At 35.6% G+C, this 22,990-nt stretch overlaps 1 protein-coding gene and 1 long non-coding RNA gene across 2 annotated transcripts; one reads left to right on the plus strand and one right to left on the minus strand.

Annotated features, from left to right (window-relative positions):
- The first annotated feature begins 112 nt into the window (after positions 1-112).
- LOC135085157 (THAP domain-containing protein 3-like) lies at positions 113-3,513 on the plus strand. Its single transcript, XM_063979914.1, has 6 exons — positions 113-975; positions 1,184-1,428; positions 1,650-1,703; positions 2,107-2,256; positions 2,729-2,815; positions 2,935-3,513. The coding sequence occupies exons 1-6, from the start codon at positions 875-877 to the stop codon at positions 3,090-3,092; spliced, it is 795 nt and encodes a 264-aa protein (XP_063835984.1). The 5' UTR covers positions 113-874; the 3' UTR covers positions 3,093-3,513.
- An 8,400-nt stretch (positions 3,514-11,913) lies between these two features.
- Positions 11,914-21,606, minus strand: LOC135085166 (uncharacterized). The gene is made up of 3 exons (XR_010260035.1): positions 21,474-21,606; positions 15,383-15,488; positions 11,914-12,413 (listed from the first exon to the last, which is right to left on the minus strand). It is a non-coding gene; the product is annotated as an uncharacterized LOC135085166 (long non-coding RNA).
- Positions 21,607-22,990: the final 1,384 nt, after the last annotated feature.

Raw genomic sequence — 22,990 nt, forward strand, 5'->3', positions numbered from 1 at the left:
TTCATGAGAATCAAATGACAGACAGATGCAAAACGCACGCACTAATTTAATGCGTCACCCAAAACATCAGATTTAAAAAAGTGAAATAAGAAAAAATCAATAGAAACTCCTCTACGCACTTCAGCCAGGCCTGGCTCACTCCGCGCGGTACATCCGATAATTACCTACAGCGAAGCGCCCCGCCGGCGGGTATTATATCAGTCGAGTGTCACGCGCGCGCCCGTCAGGACCAGTGGGTAGACACTTCTCATACAAAAACTAGTCTCTATATGTAGCAATTGATATACAACCTTATCCCTTAAGCAATAAAGTGCATTTTGGATTGATTTCACTATAGCAGGGGAACCCGCGGATCAATACCACCATACTAAAAATAATTGTTAGTGTCCTTATGTTGGTAGTATTGTTAGTTTGACAAATGAAAAAAAATTTCTGTCAATTGAGTTTGAGTTTTTAACCGGCGAATTGATTCGTGTGAAGTTATTTTCTCAGATTTGGTGCAATATTACTGTAAATAAACTTTTCTGTCGTTTACGTTGAGTTGATTAAGTTCCTCCGTATCGGGCGTGATAAAGTTTGCTGTTCAGTGTTATGTTTTTTGTGAGATAGAGACTCTTTTAAATAAGCTGTGTTTCAACTTCTACAGAAGTTTAAACTCTTATTTACTTTTCTGTTTAATGGGTATGTTATCTACTTACTTGAAATATTAGATCTATTACAAATCTATTTTTCATTAAAAACAACCCTATGTGATGAAAATGTAAATGTACTTTCAAAACTGGTAAATGCATGAACCAGGGCATTGACACTGGTTGGAGAGACTTTATAGGCTTTGTTTAATTAATACCTATTTCATTTTAGGCTTCTACTGATAATGGAGAGTAGAAACAACAAGAAGTGCGTTATTTGTAATAAGAGGCGAAGTCGTGGTGGATCACCCTTACTTTTGAGTAGGTTTCCTCTGGATTCTGACCGGTAAGTTTCTAATAACACTCATTTATTACAAGATAATTTTACTGATTGTGTAAACTTAAAGGCTGGGATTTTTTAATTTTTTTTTAATTTCAGTATTTTGTTTCGTACTCTGTAAATGAATTGCATAACAATACTAAAAGAAATTAGTTGATGAATAAATTTCAGTTTGTTATTCTTTTTCTTTTCTAATAGGTATTTCTTATTTCAGTTGTCGAATGTGGGTTAAAAATGCTGGCATAGAAGACTTAGCATATGTACCTATTGAAAAGTTACACCAACTGAAGTTTGTTTGTGGTGGGCACTTCACTCCTGAATCCTTCAATGCCAAAGGAACTCGGCTGAAGAACTCAGCTATTCCAACACTGGAATTGAGCAATCCCATCTTGCCAGATGAAGTTTTGACAGAGTTTCCTCTTCATGTAAAAGACTCCAATAAAGAAAACCTCAAGACAGGTATGATGATGACTTCAATTATTTTTTTAAAATTTAATTTACTATCTATAAATTTTTCTGAATTATTTAGATGTCTTAATTAATTTTCTTTGGTTTCCAAAACAAACCAACCGAATGCAATTTAACAAGGTTCTTTCTTTGTAACCACAAACATGTGTTGTATGCTTATCAATAAATAATATATAATTTCAATTATTAATTATATCTATACTTTGTTACAGTTCTTTATGATCATTCATATTGCATTCCAAAGAAGTCAAATCCAGTTGAACGAGGTATGTTTATCTAAAATTATACTAATAATATAAAAAGGAAATATTTAATTGTTTGTTTGTATTTGATCGGCTCCGTAACTCGAAGCCAAGATAGCCTAAAGTGCGGGTTAGAACCCCACAGCTTGAATATTGTAGTAAACCCACTCGTAACACAATTTAGCTTAGAATGTGTGTTGAGTTAGAGGGACTTTAGTAATTTGTGTAATACAAATTCTTCAAAAAAAGTACCGGACCAATTTGAAAAATTTTAGGCAATCTACATTAATTAGCCAGGTCAGCTAGTTTAATAATATTTATAAGCTAGTAATTTTTAATGTGAGCAAGACATGTACTAGACTGATTGTACCCTAAAGTTGGGTAAGAACATGACATTTTATTACCCAATTTCATTATCTGCTTTCAGTTCCCCTTACAACAACCAAACAACTAAATTCAACATGTTTGGGAGCTGTGGATATACCAGATTCTGGTATTTCTGCGAAAACAACTTTTGAACCTCTTCCTTCTACTTCCAATGCACCAGAACATATGACCTATAAACCCATTACTCATGGTAAGTGTACAAACTAATTATTTACCTTCTAAAATATGCCTTCCCTCAAACTAAAGAATGCCACCCTGGATGCGTTCTGCAGTCTGCAGTCAGGTCAAAATGAACTTATATGTACAACATTCTAGGTTTCTGTACATTTTATATTAATGCGATTTGACCGTGCGGATACGAACAAAGAACGCAAAGCACACGTTTCTGATTGCCTTATCACGACCACTTACAGATTGTCTTGACATACCCGCAGACCGCATCCAGAATGCAGAACATTAAAACCTCTAAATGCCTTTAATTTAATATTATGTCATTGTTATTGAAGGTGGGCACACGCTTCATATTTTATGAGAAGAGCTATCATTATCCTGTCTTTGCATTTTTTTAAAACTTGATAATGATTGATTGATTTGGAAATAATATGTTTCATAAAACAACAAAATAAATTTTAAACTAATTTGCATATTTATAATAATTTCAGATGATAAAAACATTTGCCATCAAGATGCACAGGCAGAAATATTAGTCCACAGTTATAAAAGACCTAAGAAAAACATTGAAATGAAAGGTAAGATAAAACATACCTAATTTAAAAAACTAAGTAAAATTGCTGATTAATTAACCAATATTCAATTCAATTTGCTTTAATGTTGTTTTTTTTTACTAATGGAAATGTTTTTATTACAGACACTTCATCAACATTTACAATTAAAGAGAAGAGGCTTTGGCGACAGTTACAAAATGCAAAAAAAAACAATAAGGAATATAGCGAAGTCAAGAGTGAATTTAGACAAGTTAGATTCGGAAGTGCTGACATCGTTAGTAAAGGATGTAGTGCAGAATAACAAAAAAAAGTCACAAGGAAAAAGGTGGACTTTAGCCAACAAAATATATGCTTTGGCTATATTTAAACGGTCCCCTAAAGCATACCGCTATATGCAAAAGCTGTTTACGCTACCAAGCACTAAAACGCTCCAAAGGATTTTAAAAAATATACCAATGGAGCCTGGTATAAATAAAAATATAATTGATATGTTAGAGGCAAAAGCATCAAGTATGCCAAAGGAAAATAAATATTGCTCGTTAATATTTGACGAGATGGCGTTAAAGAAACGGATAATTTATAACGAAATTGCTGATAAAGTGGATGGCTACGTGGATTATGGAGAGGGCGAGAACATGGGACGAGAAAAGAAAATTGCAGACCATGCGTTAGTGTTTATGATACAGGGTGCTAAACATAAATACAAACAATATATTGCGCACTATTTTGTGGAAGGCACAATATCAACAGCAAAACTGGCAAAAATTATATCGGACATCATCAAAAAATTAAAAGAAATCGGATTTATGGTTCTAACAACAGTTTGTGATCAGGGATCTACAAATATAGGAGCTCTTAACATGTTAAAAAGAAACTGTGGACAAGGCATAGATAGCAACTTTTTCTCTGTAAATAATGACAAAATTTTTATAATCTATGACATCCCTCACTTGTTCAAATCATTACGAAACAATTTCTTTAAAAGTGGAAATATGTCTTTCGATGGAAAAATTGCACAATGGAGGCATTTGGTAGTTGCAGAAGAACACAACAGAAATTTTTTAAATTTTAAAAAACTGAATAGTACCATTGTAAATCCAACATTCAAAACTAAGATGAGGGTGAAGTATGCTGCGCATGCTCTGAGTAATACCGTGGCAGCTATTTTAAAAATGATGGCATGGAAAGAAGTTTCTGATTGCAATGATACAGCATTTGTGATTGAACAGTTAGATAAACTATTTGATTGTACAAATGGTCCATCATCTTTAAATGACGTAAAGAAAGGGATCCGGGAAAATGTTTCCACATTAAGTAATCACATTGAGTCTTGGACCTTTTATACTGATAAGTTAAAAACCATAAAATTTATAACAGCAGAAAACACGATACTAAAAAATGTTAAATGCGTAAAGGGATATCAAATATCTATCAAATCCTTAAACGATATTTGGGAAAAGTTAAAGAATGAAGGGTTTAAATATACGAACCTTAGACAGTTTAACCAAGACTCTCTGGAAAACTTATTTGGAATCATTAGGCAACACAGTGTAACCAATAGAAATCCCACTATCACGCACTTTACTGCAGCGCTTAAAACAAGCATGGTTACTGGGCTGAAAGTGCCTCATAGCAGAAGTGCTAATTGTGAAGCAGACAACAATAAACATATGCTGGAATATAAAGACATTTTAAAAACTAATTTAAAAACAACAGAAATAAAAATTAATGTTCAAGATTCCACAGACACTGAATGTGTGTTTATCCTGTGTTGTCTATCCCGGACCCTGAAAACTTAGAACAGCCCATTGAAAATTTGTGTAGCCTTGAAAACCAACCAGTAGTATATGTAAGCGGGTATTTAGCTGCCAAACTATTACAGAACAGTTCTTGTTTAATTTGTGAAGAGTGTTTGAGCGTGAAAACTCCTGTTGACAATGATTTGTATGCATATATATCTCTTCGCGAATGGTGGCATGATAAAAAAAGTCTCGTTTATCCAACAATTCAATTATGTACCACCGTAAATGAAGCTAAACAATTTTATCATGACCATATTACCGACCAGATATATATGGAAAATGTTGGAAAATTCATTTTCTTAATGTTGAGTACAAATTGTAATTTTAGTTGGTTTAAATGTCAACAACATAATAAAGAAATTTATGATAAGATGTTTAAAATATTAAGTTACCTTTTTCTAAGAAAAAGTTGTAAAATCATTAATGACAGCTTCATAAAAAGTGAAAACAATTTTGCTGACAAAAGTAAAAAAGCACAGCAACAAAGCATTGAAAAGTAATCTTGAGGCTGAGGTTCGATCAGCTGATAAGAAAATTAAAGATGTTTATAAATAAAAATCCTATTTTTTCTTAGAAAAAGTTGTGAAAATAAAAGGTTACAAAATTATCATTTCTGTACTTTGTTATAATTTTCAATAATTCCTCATGCCTACAACTGCTATGTCATGTTCAATACTTATTGTAATATACCTATTTTATTTCGAAATAAATAATTTACGTTACAAAACTTCGTTTTACTTACACATAGTATAAAATAAAAATAGTAATCATTAAAATATTGAAGGTTCCTATACTAGATATCGATATGCAATTACAACCCTAGCAAAGTATCGATAATCGATAAGTTATTACGAACGTCACTAATACTGTCAGAAAATAAGGCATTATGTTGGTAGCTCCGCCTGTAGTTTGTGCGGTTGGTAAAGATTTGCGGGTCGTTCTCTAAAATGCATATGTGTGCGTGAGCTCAAAAAATATCTATGGAGTGCCGTCTCTTACTCTTTTATGCTCTTTGGTCAGGACGCTGGCGTGCGTTGTAGTACCTAATTCTATGATCGAAGTATTATTTAAAAATGGACATAAAGATAAAGAAATATTATTGTGCGGCGTTCGGGTGTTTAAATTCGAAAAGAAATCTACCGGATTTATCTTTTTTTTTCGCTTCCCAAAGATGCTGAAAGGTATGTTGGCCATGTAGGTAATCAATAATTCTTAGGATAGTATAGGAACCTAACCTACCATGACTACTGCTCAGAATGCGTTCGTTCGTTTCAGCCAAAAATGACGTCCACTGCTGGACAAAGGCCTCTCCCAAGGTTTTCCATAATCAATGCGTACTTACCTACATACGTACCTCATTACAAATAAGTAGATTAATTATTTTTTTACAAGACACTACTAGACAGCAACCCTAACAGCGTAAGAAGAGTTCAGAGGCACGCGATAGAAAGAGACAAAACTTGTAGGTGAATAAAATTGTAGGTACTTAGTGCTGTGCGAGCTGAATTCCACTGTATCGCGTCGTAGCAAGACTCGCATTTATTTAAATCGTCTTGCGGAGTAATCCTTCTGTACCTGTACTATTACTTATTCTGTGCTTCAGCGTACAATAATGCATTAAAAACAACAGAAACCCGACAAGAGGAAACAATCTCAAAAACACTAATTGAGAATACCAAAATGCAACGGAAAACGAGTTTTGCACAAATTATAATTATTTCGGTAATCACCTGTGGTTATTACCTAAAAATATTAACGACCACATGTTATATAATTGAAATTTATCATCATGTAAGGTACTTAATAAGTTACTTCATTTTAATTAAATTTACAGCTGAATGAGCCGTTAAAAATAAAATTCAAATAAATCATTCTAAGATATTTCTTAGAATTTTTCAGAGCAAAAATTCACCCAGACAAAAATTTTCACGAGAATGAACTTTCTCCAACATTGCGTTATTTATCAACAAAACCACCCTCAAAACTTTCTTATGAGTATTTAAACTGAAGTTCAAAAGAAGACCACATGCAAAGACATTTCAAAGAACCACGAAAAACAACAACGAAGACAACGGCACTTCAGTGAAACAGATAGAAACAGAGACTATTTAGTTCCACCCATTTATCACTGAACATTGTATGTTACAAAAGATTGTGTGTGAAGAACTAAACGAAGTTTAGTAAAGAAGAACTTGTTTTGATATGCCACATTCTTTATTCACCAGCATTTTGTGGTAACTCAAAGTAGTCCATGGTAGGAAATGCCATTGCATAGGCATGAAACAAGAAACAAAGACCACAGGGAGCAATCAAAAGATGATCAGAAACGTGGTGTGGGTGCCCTCATAATATCTGGAGCTGACTTGAAGGACAGTTTGAACAATGTCGAACTCCGTCGTGTTTTCTTCGTTTTTATGAACATGTTGGCTGATTCCAAACTCCTGATATGTTTTCTTCATTTCTTGAAGAAAGATTTTCATTAATCCGCTGATGAGACTCAGCATTGATTGTGGTAGGTATAGACTTCACCCAACTTTTTTGATACATCTTCCAAACTACGTTTGTCACTTTGGTTCCGTTGCACTATTTAATTTTCGACTGGTTACTTGTCTTGCAGATTTTCTTGGTGAAACGGGCGTGGTGGTGATCTTCTTTATTCTTTGATGTCCTGAAGTCGTTGGCGGCAGCATTTTTCCACTACTGTCAAGTATGGAGTTGTCTGAAGTACACTATGTACTGCAGGAATTTCGAAACTGTTTTTCGACACCTTTCACGTTCCGCGCAAGAAGTTCCCGAAGACATGTTGCTAGTGCGCTGCCCAAATTGTAACTGATACAACCAGCCGCCTCAGAAGCATAAGCTAGTGCATGACTCATGATGACTCACCACGCCGTCTGGGGTCCCTATTCAGGTACCTAGCTGCCTGCGCGCCGTGCTTCTTTGATAACATTCCTTTGAAATAAGGATCTTTAAACAAAAGAATTTAAGCTTTCTATTTTTTTGTTATGGGTCAGAATATTGGCCATGTGTTATTTTAGTGTCTGTCCATCTATTGTATTACAAAATTTTAGAGGGAGTGTTAAGAAACAATGGGTGTAAGTGTAACTTCGAAGCAAAGTAATTTTCAAATAATGATACAAAGCTAATATTTTTCTTTACATAGTTGTAAATGTATTTTATGAGGCCGGATACATGTTCTCAGGCTTTCTAAGGCACACAGTGGGAATATAAATTATTTATTACATAAAAAAGTTAATGTTCAAACTCACCACCACTGAAAATGAGATTAGTTTGAAACGAAATTCAAAATCATAGCATTGACATAATTGTTCATAGAGTTTTCTCATTGACATCTCACATCACCGATTAAAGAATTGGTTTTTAAATTAAATTAAAGATTCGATATTGGCTAATAAAGTAAAGCCTCTCCATGGCTTAAAAAATAGGCTTATTCCACTATTCCCCGTTAACGCCAATTGGAGCTTATAATGGGGAATAATGAACTAAAAAGTTCATTAATCCTTGTTTTATTAGGATTTTATTTTATTTATTAGGATATTGTTCTAATTGGCGCTAACGGGGAATAGTGGAATAAGCCAAAACTAAGAGGGCTTCGGCTTCTTCATATTTTAGAGTATAGTTCATGAAATCATCTCAAAATGACTGAGAGGTTAAATATTAAATACGGAATCGTAATACTGAGTAAGCCTAGGCGCAGACCACCGACTTTTAATTGGCCGATAGTTGGGTCGGGCTGTTAATCAGTATGGGCATGTATGAAAGTGCGCACACTACACCGATTTGGCATCGGCAGATTCTTCATACAAATAAAAATCGGGCCCAAGTATCGGCCAACTAAAAGTCGGTGGTCTGCATCTAGGCTAAAGGTAAAAAACAATAAAAAAGTGGTTTCGTGTCAAAACGATTTATTTCTTTGGTTTTATCCTAAACTTGTGACCCAAGAGGTCTAAAAGCCAAAATCTTACAGTTGGATGTTATTTTACAAACATTATTTCCAGTAGTCCAACAAACAAAGGTCTCGACGAATTTAATACAAGAAAAATATATCACATAGTGTTTAGTGTAGAGAAAGTGAAGTGTTAGCCATCCTTGATTCATTTACGTGGTATTTTTGTGTGGCAAAATTCATAAATTCATATTTAAATGACTTAATTAACTTTTATATTTTTTTCAACGAATAAAATAAAATTAAAGAGTCATGAAAATAAAAGTATGAAATCTTATGATTATTTTATACAGGACATAACATTCAGATGAATCATTCACAAAAACAAATCTACATTTATATTAAGCCTCTAAGAAATAACGTTAAACACACTAAAATAATGTCAATGAATCCGGATGGCCCAAACCCAGCAAACCCTCTAAAATGACAATAACATAAAGAATTACTTACAAATAAAAGGTCTTAAGTTTAAGTTATATACACGGCGATTTAATAACGTTTATACAAATAAGTTTACATACTACACTTACCGTGGGAATATAGTCTAACAATAACAGTCATTCGCACGAAAGGAGCAGGCCACGTTTCTTTTATTATAGTAAAGACTAGTATAAAGACTCGATTGTCTTTTATTTCTGGGGAAGGTCTTTTGTTTTTTTTGGGAAGGGTCTTATCTCTGTCTTTCTATTGTTGGTTCTTTTCTTTATCACTGGTAAATTGTATTTTTTGACTTCTTAGAATTCTGTTCAGGTAATTTTTATGTGGAGATAATATATTTTAGGCATGCGTCAATGAGTTTCAACGCCACAAATATATTTTTAGAAAGAAAACTTCTGTTTGAAAGTATTCTAAGTTAAAGGCGGCCTGCTCCTATCAAGCAAGTGATTTAAAGCAATTTTATTGTGTATTCTACAGGGAGGTGGGTGTTTATATTTGCACCGATTGGTATTGATTTCGAGACATGTATCAAACAGCTCTGTGCAAGGCAAATTAATATACAGTAAAACTAGACAGACTCTTTAGAAATTGCTTATCACAATATTTATTTCAATCCAAGAACTTTGATCTGTTTCGTAGAGATTTTACTACCACAGAGTTGTTTTATACATGAAGATACACAAACTTAAATAAGTCTGGCGAATGATTCTAAAATAAGATTATTGATTTCGAATCTCTCTTACACCGAAATGCTAATGTGAGTGACAGGGATAGAAAGATATAAAATATGGAAAACATGTTATAATGAATGACCCGCAGTGCGTGGTCCAGTCATATTATTATGTCTAGGCAGATAATACAGAACCTTAGAAAATAGCTTTATTTTACAACGTCTTAAAGTTAAATTTCCAATATAAATGATGAAGCGAATAAATTCAAGTTAATAAATGAGGTAACATGACATAAAAGTTTGCTAATATTATTTAAATTTACTAAAATTACTATAGTTTCATGACGCCCAGGAAAGAATAAGTTTAAGTTTTCACGCATTAAACTTTAAAAAATACTCTGTTATAAGTTTTGATTGACTTGCCTAAATACAGTGTCATAATTTCTTGAATGTGAAACAGTTGTTAAGACTGTTTCTAGAGTTACTCTGCACAGTTAAGAGGTATTTCACAAAATGTTATCAAGTTTAATAAGCGATTCTCCGAAAAGGATTAACAAGTTGGTTCAAGATAAAAAAAAGCCTTGTAAAGGGTTACATTTAAATTTTATTTGAAATTCGAGAAACGTGCGACTATCTTTTTTGATAACGCTTACTTTGAGCTTGTTACAAAGAAAAGCTTTTCTGAAAACATAAGCCGAGTCGATAAAGCTTGATGCGTGTAAATTCTTTACTATGAGATAGCTAATTTTCAAAATCTTTATACCTTTAGTTCTACTTTATTAATTAGTCTGAGATAAGGACTAAATGCCAAAAGGCAATCTACTAATTAAAACAGAATCATGAATATTTTATCTTTAGCAAGAATTTGTTTATTGTAGGCACCCAAACTATTTCAACTTCAATTTGAAAGTATTACAGGCACATTAACCACCGGCGGTCAATCTATAATTAGTTTTATATTTATTTACAGCAGCTTCCAAAAAGTCAAATGCAAAAAAAATACTAATAACTTTTTCTTCGATGTTCTTTTGCATTTGACTGTACATTTAAACCATTGAGTATCACAACCCCCTCCAAATAACAGCTGCCCGACCAACTTGGCTCCTAGCAGACCAACTATTACTAAATAATACATACAAATTATGAATTACAAGTACAAATTGTCAAGACGTACCTAAACAATGTCCAAAGTATACGATAAGTTCGGACAAATACAATTGAAGTTGTATTACTGTGATGAATGATTTATATAAAAAAGCTAAAGCCCGGTCGCCGAGCACGTAGAATTTCGTCCAATGACCCCAAGCTACTTATCCTTATCGCACGCGCGTAATTATATTGCTGTCGTGCTCGCACACTCACTGCGGCCGCCCGTTGCACAGTCAAGCTACCCTTGGGGTCATTGGACGAAATTCTACATGCTCTCTGACCGGACTATAATAACTGATTTTCAAATTGATGGGTTTCATTTAACTAAGTTTTTAACCTCACCAAAAGTTTCGAGACTTGTAATTAAAAGTGCACAAATGTGGAGTGAGTGATATTACCAAAGTGCTTTTAATAAATGAAACTTACGGGCCTAGCGGATATCTTAGTCGCCATAACTCAGGCTCAGTTATGCCTAGACCTGTAGTTAGGTAATTATTTTACAACTAAGCATTTACAATTCTGAGACATTAATCCTAAAGGTCTCAGCGTGAGTATTCGCATGTAATGTAACGTCAGTTTGTACAGACATTGCAACGGTAAATAATAGGGTATTGATCTTCCATTGTCATTGCCTTTTTGCCAAATTACAATGCGACTTGAGTTATGTTACATAGCACGCGTATATTCCATATGAGACGCCATTTTAGGCTGACGCCAAACGAGCGTAATTTCTGTAGCGAAGCAATCGTTCAAGTTCCAACACATTTAGCGTCGTTATGAGGTTCATACAGAACTTTTGTGTGAACTCAAAGAACGTTTTCGCTCGTTTGCCCTTAGCCTTAAAACACAATACGAGTCCGTTATATTGCACCAATGCGCGTTGCAACCCCGATCCTGCGTGGGTATATCATCTTACATTGTTGACGTCGCCATACGACGTTAGTTACACAAAGCTAATATGAACTGCCTTGTTATCAGTACGAATTACTTATTTATAACGAATCTAATTCAATCGAAATTAATTCCGAGTGAACTAGTACTAGCTTTGAAAACTAGCTTCGCATAAAGTGAGCCATCATACTCACTTACAATAGTTACAATATAATAATAGGAAAAGATATACAAGTTATTTCTTTAGTCCAGGTTATTCAATCGAATATGTTTACATATTGATTGTCAAAATGTTATGTCAATGGCTGTGCTTAGTTTCTTTTATCCGTACTGTACACTTTTTGCCATTCGTGGCTGGAATTTTAAGTACGTTTAATGTGATCACGGCCTAAACAGCGCTGTTTGACAACACTCAATCACTGTCAGTTACTTTAACTATGGGGAGGTTACTCGAGAAGCCATAATATCCCAGACCTGGCCATAAACAAAATAAAAAGAAGAAGAAGACAACCTATGACATAACATTTGACAGCTCGTTAAATTGATATTGGTAAAAATACTATGTTATGTTAGTATAAATTCAAGCGTTAAATTAATTGATCAGTGGTTATGGTTAGTGATTTAACTACAATTTAATACGTGTTCGCTCTGGGATCGACTCGTCTGTCAGTTAACACGTGACCAGTCCGTTGAACCGTGTGTGGACTGCAAACAAAAAAAAATGTCAGCAATACGTTAATTTGAATTTATATATGGTACGAACAATGTCAGGACTTGGTAGGTCTTGAAACTTTTGACCTGGGGGCGTAGTGTGAGTTTACGTCAAACGCAAACGATATCGACTGCGTAAAAAAGTGACATTAAATGTATGACGGTTTGTTAAGCGCTCCTAGCGAAAACTCAGGAACTAAAATGTTCATATTTTTTTTAACGCAGTCGATATCGAATAGGTCTAACGTAAACTCAAACTACGCCCCCTGTTGTCAATCATAAACCATGGTGTCTAGCTGAATAGGTTAATATATTTCCAAAATACTGAACTGTCCTATCCATGACATTGACAGCGGGGTGCCACCGTCAATACTGGATCGCTGGTTCCGATTTTTGCCATGTTGGGTAAACCACCCAATTATTGGCACTTTAAGCAGCTACTTCACAAAACCGGTAAAATTTGCATGTAAAAATATGTTTTATCAAAGAAAAAAACATTTATATTGGTCTTTTAATCTTTGCAGAATATTATAAAGTACTTATCATTAATAAATTAAATCATTTATTCAATATAGTGTACCTTTTAAAAAAATACCTCAAAATACCAGTTCCTGGCATAGCCAAACCTTTTATTGGCAGTGATAATTACCTATTATTGGCACTGTTCTCGCAAGACTGAAAAATAGCTGCTAGGTCTTATGTAGAGGTTTTAAAGAGTTTCATGATAGAAATAAACAAAATAAAATCCTTTGTTATAAGAAAAGTAACATTTATTTGTATAGGAACATACCATATCAGTTCAAACGCTTATATTTAAATATGGTTTTAAACTTTCCATAAACTCTTTTATCAAATCTTCTTTTCTCTTCGGAAATACTTTTTTGCTACTGATTTTTATTTTATCCCGTCAAGAAAAAGCTGTTCTTCCTCGTCAGTTAAAATTGTGAACGGACCGGGCTTAGAGCGATGATCAGGATGTTTCAATCTGAATTGTATAGTAGACCGTGGTACCACTTTCAAAGCCTTTCAAAGGCTTATTCCACTAATCCCGAGGATTAGTGAACTTTTTATTCATTAATCCCCGCTAACGCCAATGGAGCTTATAATGGGGATTAATGAACTTTTTAGTTTATTTTATTTTTCTTTATTCAGAAAACTACGTTAAAAAATAAAATACTAATGTAAGAATCATGTACCTTCTATTTATTAGTGGATAAGAACTCACTTATTGATTATTTTTATAATCAAATTAAATTAAATTTAAGCCTGATTACAAAGCTATTAATTTACACCATTTTTATCTTGTTACATCTTGGCCCAAATTTGTATGTAATCGTTTCCATCTTCTTTTAAATGATGAATGGGGAATAACGATTCAATATCCATAGTGCTTTTGGTTAATCAGGTAAGTGTTAATTTTTTTAAGTATTGTAATCAGTCTTAAATTTAATTTAATTTGATAATAAGTGAGTTCTTAACCAGTAATAAATATAAGGTACCTGATTCTTGCATGAGTATTTTATTTTTAACGTACTGGGGATTAATTAACTTTTTAGTTCTTATTAATCCCCATCATAAACTCCATTGGCGTTAACGGGGATTAATGAACAAAAAGTTCACTAATCCCCGTTGACGGGGATTGTCAACGGGGATTAGTAGAATAAGACTGAAAGGCTTTGAAAGTGGCTGAAAAGATAATATTTTTTATTGGCACCTTTTTAACCAATGTTTGACACCCGTGCCAATAAATGGATTTTATATAATTGGCAGTGGGCCAACATTTGGATTGGTGTATCCAAAACGTTAAAAAATATTTTAAATGCAATTGAAACTCAATTTTGAGACAAACAAGGTATAATTTTTAATAAACTCAAATTATTTTAAATACCCTTTTATTGGCATGTGTGCCAATAAAATGGATAAACAGATTTTACGCATACCAAATGTTGGCACACCACAAATAATTAAAAGTTGGCGGTTAAATTATAAAATAATGTTTTAAAAAGGCAGTTAATATATTCAATAATAAGACAAAATGATTATGTATAGGGACAACAAAATAGATTTGCATTTTTTTAAAAGATTATGATAGCTCTTACCTTAGTAAAAAACGAATATTTCGATTGTTTTTTTCGCACAAGTCCCGGTTTGTCAAACAAATGGTTGATGCGGCGCGATGTTTGAAAAAATAAAAAACGTGTGTAGCCAGTTGAGTAATAAATGATATTACTGTACAATTTCTACTAAAAAATATAAGGTTTGGCTACAAAAAACCTTAATTTTCTTAAAAAACTGGAGCATGCCAATAAATTGGTAGAGTGCCAATGATTGGGTGGTTTACCCTTGGAAACCTGTGGAAATCATATAGCTGAACGATGGTAGCGCCCCCCTGTCATTGAGTTTGGTGGGACAGTTCAGCGTGGGTCATCTATACAGCAGTGGATCGGTGCGGAAAAGCTGTCACGTCACGTAACAGAGCTGTCAGGTGTACATACATGTCTGAAGTCCCCTGACATTTGAGGTAGTAAAAGTGCCGCCACTTATCTGCTGTAATCTATAGGCCTAGGATGCGAGCCGCGATAAGCTTTTATCGCGCCATTTTATCGATTTTACGCGACAAGCCCATACATTTGTCATCTAAAATCCTTAATAAGATTTTATCGCGTCACGGTGCGCATCCTAGCCCGGCTGGTCAATTAATGCAATAAGGTTGGGTTGCACCATCTTTCTTTGATAAACGTCAAAAATCTGTCAATCTTCATACAAAAAGCACCGGTTATCGTCATAGTTACCGTTAAAGTTAGGTGGTGAAACTCAGCCTAAGGCCCGTTTTCACCATCAATCCCTAATTTTTAAGTGACCCCTATGACATCAAAATTCTTGTTATTTTTTACCATAGGGGTCACTTAAAAATTAGGGATTGATGGTGAAAATGGGCATAAGTGTAGTAAGTTTAGATGTACCTAGTAGTGTTGTACTAGTATTAGCACTGGGGCGGGTCCCGCGTTCATAAATCGATGTGGTGCGGGGTCGACGCCGAGTGCGGGATAGCGGGCAGCGCGGCTACGCCTGTAACATTGAAAATGGGTGATTTCAACATTTTTTATGTGATTATTTCGTAGTTGTTGATCATTTTATACGTATTTAATATAGTGTTTCTAATTTGCATTAAATGCGTTTAATATTTTTTCCATAAGTTTCGGAATTTCTAAGAACGTTGTCTGATACCTCTACTATAAATTTTGTTTAGTTTTGGACTTGTCTTTGCGTAAAAAAGTACACTCTTACAAGCCGTTTTCATTCTCTATAATAGTGCCAGACAATGTATGTATACAGTGTGAGTCACGTTAAAGTGTACATATGTGTTAGCATTTACTTTAAATTATTATTGCAAAAATTAATTATTTTATGTTTCTTTTACTGGCAATGTTATTAACATGGCAACACCAAATGTGTTCAGTATAAAAGCCATGGACGCCCATTTTACGCTCTCTTTTCTTTTCGATACTTCGCTACGCACTGTGTGTTAGGAGGCAGACATTATACCTTCCTCGTATACTACCCACATATAATAATATACGTTCTAACGTATTTTTCATATTTAAACCTGCATTTTTCTTTTCGCCCGCATCCTATTTCCAATAGGTTATGGGCCCAGCCATACTGACTAAGGTATTGTGCTGTTGTTCTTAAAACTAATCGTCATGGAGAACTTGAAAACCAAGAGAAACATCCAACCATTCAACGGCGAAAAATATAGTGTGTGGAAGTTCCGAATTCGCGCGCTATTATCCGAATTGGACGTCATCAAGGTCATCGATGAAGTACCCGTGATACGGCTCGATGCGTGGGAGAAGCAAAACCGAACTGCGAAGAGTGTGATCGTCGAGTATTTGGCAGACTCCTTTCTCTGTTTTGCCAAAGAAGAACTTACCGCCAGAGAAATCCTCCAGAACCTAGACGCTTTGTACGAGAGAAAAAGCTTAGCAACGCAGTTGGCAATACGGAAGAAGTTGTTGAGCTTGAAGCTGCATGGTGATACTTCATTAGTCAAGCATTTTACGGTTTTCGACGACTTAATGACGGAGTTGTTGGCCGCTGGAGCGAAGATCGATGAAACTGATAAGGTATCTCATCTACTTCTTACCCTCCCAACTTCATACGATGGTGTCATCACGGCTATCGAAACCTTATCAGAAGATAATTTGACTTTGGGATTTGTAAAAACAAGATTGTTGGATCATGAAGTGAAAATCAAAAATGAGGGTAGTGACACTTCAGCAAAAGTACTTCACGTCCGCGCTGAGTCCAACGTAAGGCGATTTGATACGAGATCAAACCAGCAGAGTTTTAAGGATACGAAGAAATTCACCAAGTGCTACCATTGTGGGCGGAAGGGCCACGTCAAGAGGGACTGCTATTACTTCAAGCGCCGAAACTACCAACAAAGGTTCGACCGGACAAGTCAACCTAACAACAACCAACAACGGAAGCCAGTGGACCGGCCCCGAACTGTTCAAACGGTAGAAATGACTGAGGGGGCGCCCGTGTCCAGTGAAGCCACCGGGTTTGCATTCATGTCCGGTAATCACGAAGCTGCTCAAGCTGACGAAAACGTGAAACAAATAACATTCCTGTTGGATTCCGGAGCATCCGACCACATCGTTAACAGGGAAGATCTTTTCAGTACCTATACAACCTTACACCCACCGTTTAGAATTTCAATTGCTAAACACGGTGAATTCATTTCAGCTACCAAACGTGGAACATTGCAAGTGATGAGCGACACCGGCATCCAAGGCACCCTGGAGGACGTGCTATTCTGTCCCGAGGCGCCGCACAACCTGCTGTCGGTGACGAAGATGCAGCGTGCTGGGCTGTCCATCACCTTCGATCCGCATGGAACGAATATCAGTAAGGACGGTAAAATACTGATGCGAGGTAAGGCGATTAATAACTTAATTTCGCTAGATTTTAAAGTTAGTGTCGATCGATCTGTTTCTCAGTTGTGCATGCAAAATAATTACGACTTGTGGCATCAAAGATTAGGTCACATAAGTAAACAAAAGTTTTCGGAATTGAGAAATAATTGTATGACTGATGACAGTAGTTTAATTGAATCAATAACGCCTGACGAAAAACTGTGCGAGGCATGCATAAATGGGAAACAGAGTCGATTGCCATTTAACACATGCAAGGATAAAAGTCATGTTAAACGACCCCTATTTATTGTGCATACTGATGTATGTGGGCCGATCACTCCTTCTACAATTGATAACAAGAATTATTTTGTGTTGTTTGTCGATCAATTTACTCATTACTGTGTTGCGTACCCGATAGCTTATAAATCGGATGTGTTTTCCGCTTTTAAAGATTTTGTTGCGAAAAGTGAGGCAAAGTTCAATTTAAAATTGGTTAACTTATATTGTGATAACGGTCGGGAGTATTTATCGAGTGAAATGAAAGAGTACTGTACGTCTCGAGGAATTTCATACCACTTTACTGTGCCGAGAACACCGCAACAAAATGGGGTTTCAGAGCGTATGGTTCGTACAATAGTAGAAAAAGCCCGCGCAATGGTTAGTGGTGCAAAATTACCTAAATGTTTTTGGGGAGATGCGGTATTAACCGCAGTATATTTGATTAATATAACGCCTACCCGCGCATTGCAACAAAATAAAACTCCCTTTGAAATGTGGCATGATAAAAAGCCTGCAATTAAACATTTAAAAGTTTTTGGTGCTACCGTGTATGTGCATAATAAAATCAGAAAAACTAAGTTTGATGAAAAATCATGGAAGGGTGTTCTGGTAGGATATGTACCGAATGGTTATAGGGTATGGAACACAGAACATGAAAAATATGAAACAGTGAGGGATGTCATAGTTGATGAAATAAATTTTCTGCAATCTAGGCCTAAGTTGAGATTCGAAGGAAATGAAATGGAACATTTCCAAAATACTGAACTGACATCGAAGTCAGGGTCAATAAATCCTCAGGGTGGTGAAAGTTCGAAATCTGATAGTGTAAAATCGGGTAGTTTAAAATCAGGTAGTTTAAAACCTGATGAGTCTGTTTCTGATTGTAAGATTCGTAAGTTAAACGATTCAAATAATGTGCTGGAACCAAACGTTGACAATCAAGCAAGTTCAAATAAAACTTGTAGTTCTGATTTGGATAACGATGATTCTTGTGGATTGAGAAGGAGTGCTAGGTTAAAAGGTCGTACACCAGTATCTTATAATGAAATTGACGAAGTTTTGTTGTGTGCTCAGTCAGTTAGTTGCGAGGTACCTACTTCATTTCATGAAATTAAAAATAGGGATGATAGGATTCAATGGGAAGGTGCAATAAAAAACGAATTAGATTCACTTTTGGCCAATAATACTTGGACGTTAGTGCCTAAACCTGATAGTAAAAACATAGTCGACAGTAAATGGGTTTTTAGCATTAAAAGGGATGAGTTTGGTAATCCATTAAAATATAAGGCACGTCTTGTCGCCAGGGGCTTTAGTCAGGAATATTTGAGCGATTACAATGAAACTTTTGCCCCAGTTGCTCGTATAGCAAGTTTCAGATTCATGATTAGTTTTGCAAATCAATATAATTTATTGGTACATCATATGGACGTAAAAACAGCATTTTTAAATGGCATTTTGAAAGAGGAAATTTATATGAAAGTGCCAGATGGTGTTATTAGTAAAGAAGGTTATGTTTGTAAATTAAATAAAGCTCTGTACGGGTTAAAACAAGCTGCCAGATGTTGGTTTGAGTTATTTGACCAATGTCTTAAGGAGAAAGGTTTTGTAAACTCATCGGTAGACAGGTGTATTTATATTTTAAATAACGGTGATGTACATAAGAATATTTATGTGTTACTGTATGTCGATGATTTGGTCTTAGTTTGTGCAGATGAGTCATTACTCAATAGTTTGAAGAGTTATTTAATGAGTAAATTTAAAATGGTTGATTTTAATGAGATTAAACTATTTCTTGGCATTAAAATTACTCGAAGTAATGATACTGTAACTTTAGATCAAAGTTCGTATATAAAAGCCATTTTAGAGAAATTTGGCATGGCTGACTGTAATGAAATTGGTACACCTATGGAGAATAAACCTAACTATGAAGCTCTTAACATAGATAGTGAATATAATGCACCTTGTCGTAACTTGATTGGTTGTTTAATGTACGTTATGTTGTGTACACGCCCTGATCTGAGCGTCAGTGTTAATATATTGAGCAGATACACAAATAAAAATAATAAGGAGTTGTGGCAAAGTCTCAAAAGAGTGCTTAGATATTTGAAAGGCACTTCAGAATTAAAACTAACGTATAAAAGGTGTAATAATTTTGAGCATATTTTGTGTGGGTATGTAGATTCAGACTGGGGTGGTAATGATATAAATGATAGGAGAAGTACCTCAGGTTTCTTATTTAAATTGTTTGAAAGCTGTACAGTAACCTGGAATACAAGGAGACAAAATACTGTGGCGGCTTCTTCGACTGAGGCCGAGTATATGGCATTGTTTGAGGCTGTAAAAGAGGCATTATGGTTAAAGTCTCTAATAATTAGTTTCAAAATTGATATTGTCGATCCAATACCCATTTTTGAGGATAACAATGGTTGTATCAGTATAGCAAACAATCCTACAAGCCATAAAAGGTCTAAACACATCGATATTAAGTACCATTTTTCTAGAGAACAAGTACAAAACAATATAATTAAATTGTTGTATCTCTCCACAGGTAAACAGATAGCGGATGTTTTAACTAAGCCGCTACCAGCAGTTGTATTTAGACAGTTCAGAGATGAGATGGGTTTATGTTTATAATATTTTATTATTTAATGTACATAATATGATTTAATGAGTGATGAATTTTTTTTTATTTAAGTTCAGAGATGAGATGAGTTTGTTTGCAATATTTTACAATGATTTAATGAGTGATGCAATGTTTATTTTATTTTTATTATTTAATGGTCTGATTAGGTTTTACTGGGTTTTCCTAATCCTTGCAACAAATGTTGGGCCATTGTTTATTGTAATTTTTCCCAGAAAATACTTGGAAGGTTTTAATGTTCTGGTTAGTCAGAAAACTATGATTGTAAATAGTTTGTAATTAATTTTTGAGGGGGCGTGTTAGCATTTACTTTAAATTATTATTGCAAAAATTAATTATTTTATGTTTCTTTTACTGGCAATGTTATTAACATGGCAACACCAAATGTGTTCAGTATAAAAGCCATGGACGCCCATTTTACGCTCTCTTTTCTTTTCGATACTTCGCTACGCACTGTGTGTTAGGAGGCAGACATTATACCTTCCTCGTATACTACCCACATATAATAATATACGTTCTAACGTATTTTTCATATTTAAACCTGCATTTTTCTTTTCGCCCGCATCCTATTTCCAATAAAAATAGATGACACTAGACCTATTTTTATCGACAAAAAAGAAGTAAAAAATTTTTTGACATTAAAAAAAAAATTATAGAAATTTTTTTCTTCCAATTACTTATTGTAAAGAAAACGTAATAACTTTTAAACTAAGCGACTAACTATTTAGCATTATTAATGTTTTTATTTTATCAGGATATACCGCTTAGTTTAAGTTATTACGTTTTCTTTACAATAAGTAATTGGAAGAAAAAAAATTCTATAAAAAAATAAATAAAATTTTGACCTCTTTTTTGTCGATAAAAATAGGTCTAGTTTCATCTATTTTCATATGTACACTTTAACGTGACTCATACTGTATTTGTTTAAGCATATTCTTCCTAATATGATATCATTATGTATGTACTATAAATCTCAATGCAGAAACCGGGAGATATTCACATATTTTTAATGCCTTAAAACTTGTTTCGTTGATCGATCGGTAGCGGCCTGCGTCCAGCGCTTCCCTGCTACCTTTACGATGTCGTCGGTCCACCTTGTAGGTGGAAAGCATTGGGGGAGGTCTATGTTTAGCAATGGACCTCCTATGGCTGAAATGATGATGATGATGAAAGCTTGTTTCGAACGTAACGTCTTATTTCGTGGTGACTCACCGATCTCCCCCCTGACTTCAGTATTGATCGAGTGTCCGTCCGGCGCGGGCGCGGGGACGGGCGCGGGCGCGGCGCTGTGCTTATTTGGTCGAATCCACCTTAGTAATTATAGCGAACTTCACTTGTCATATTTAGTGGTGACTCACCGATCTCGCCCCTGACTTCAGTATTGATCGAGTGTCCGTCTGGCGCGGGCGCGGGGACGGACGCGGGCGCGGCGCTGTGCTTATTTGGTCGAATCCACCTTAGTAATTATAGCGAACTTCACATGTGATACACTCGTCATCAAATAAATCGCACCTCCCGCGACAAGCATTTTGAAACGTATGCATCCCCACTTCCCACCAATATTGGCACCATTTAAAAGCCTAGTTCTAAACTTCATTTCATTAAAGGAAAGGTTTTTACCCTAAAAATGTGTTTTTAGAAGGATCCAGTCACTTCTTCAAAAAATAGGTAGTTACGCTTGAGTCAACTTTTATGGCCATAAAACTGTTTAGTTGGGATTAATCGCTATCCATCTGTTAAAGAGGACACGTGTAATCATTATTTGGTTTTATAACCATAAAATTTGGTCTAATTGATCCCAGAGGTGAGCCCAAAGTGAGGTCTTCTTTCAAGTCACATTTATGATATATGTTAATCTTTTATTAAGAAATTAAATGTGTTTTTCTTTAAGGATATTTATTGGGCTTTCAAATAACACCAATATTGTCGGGGTACCATGATTGTGTCAGAAGAAAATTTTTAAAGTTCGCGTCGCGGAAGGTGCGGTTTATTTGATGTTGAGTGTATTTCGTGGTGACTCACCGATCTCCCCCCTGACTTCAGTATTGATCGAGTGTCCGTCCGGCGCGGGCGCGGCGCTGTGCTTATTTGGTCGAATCCACCTTAGTCATCATCATCATCATCATTTCAGCCACAGGACGTCCACTGCTGAACACAGGCCTCCCCCAATGCTTTCCATGTTGATCGATTGGTAGCGGCCTGCGTCCAGCGCTTCCCTGCCATCTTTATGATGTCGTCGGTCCACCTTGTAGGTGGACGTCCCACGCTGCGTTTTTCGGTATGCGGCCCCCATTCCAGAACCTTTCTGCCCCATCGGCCGTCAGTTCTGCGTACTATGTGCCCTGCCCATTGCACTTCAGCTTGCTAATCCGTCGGGCTATGTCAGCGACTTTGGTTCGTTTACGGATCTCCTCATTTCTGATTCGATCTCGCAAAGAAACACCAAGCATAGCCCTCTCCACCTTAGTAAATATAGCGAACTTCACTTGTCATATTTCGTGGTGACTCACCGATCTCCCCCCTGACTTCAGTATTGATCGAGTGTCCGTCCGGCGCGGGCGCAGGGACGGACGCGGGCGCGGCGCTGTGCTTATTTGGTCGAATCCACCTTAGTAATTATAGCGAACTTCACTTGTCATATTTAGTGGTGACTCACCGATCTCCCCCCTGACTTCCGTATTGATCGAGTGTCCGTCCGGCGCGGGCGCAGGGACGGACGCGGGCGCGGC

This window comes from Ostrinia nubilalis, chromosome 2 (genome assembly GCF_963855985.1).
Source record: "Ostrinia nubilalis chromosome 2, ilOstNubi1.1, whole genome shotgun sequence".
NCBI lineage: Eukaryota > Metazoa > Arthropoda > Insecta > Lepidoptera > Crambidae > Ostrinia > Ostrinia nubilalis.

Bases quoted from the DNA above. Each gene is read 5' to 3' on its own strand.
- LOC135085157 (XM_063979914.1), top strand. From the start codon at position 875: ATGGAGAGTAGAAACAACAAGAAGTGCGTTATTTGTAATAAGAGGCGA. The intron at 1,429-1,649 runs GTATGATGATGA...ACTTTGTTACAG, and splicing joins TAAAGAAAACCTCAAGACAG to TTCTTTATGATCATTCATAT. The intron at 1,704-2,106 runs GTATGTTTATCT...ATCTGCTTTCAG, and splicing joins GTCAAATCCAGTTGAACGAG to TTCCCCTTACAACAACCAAA.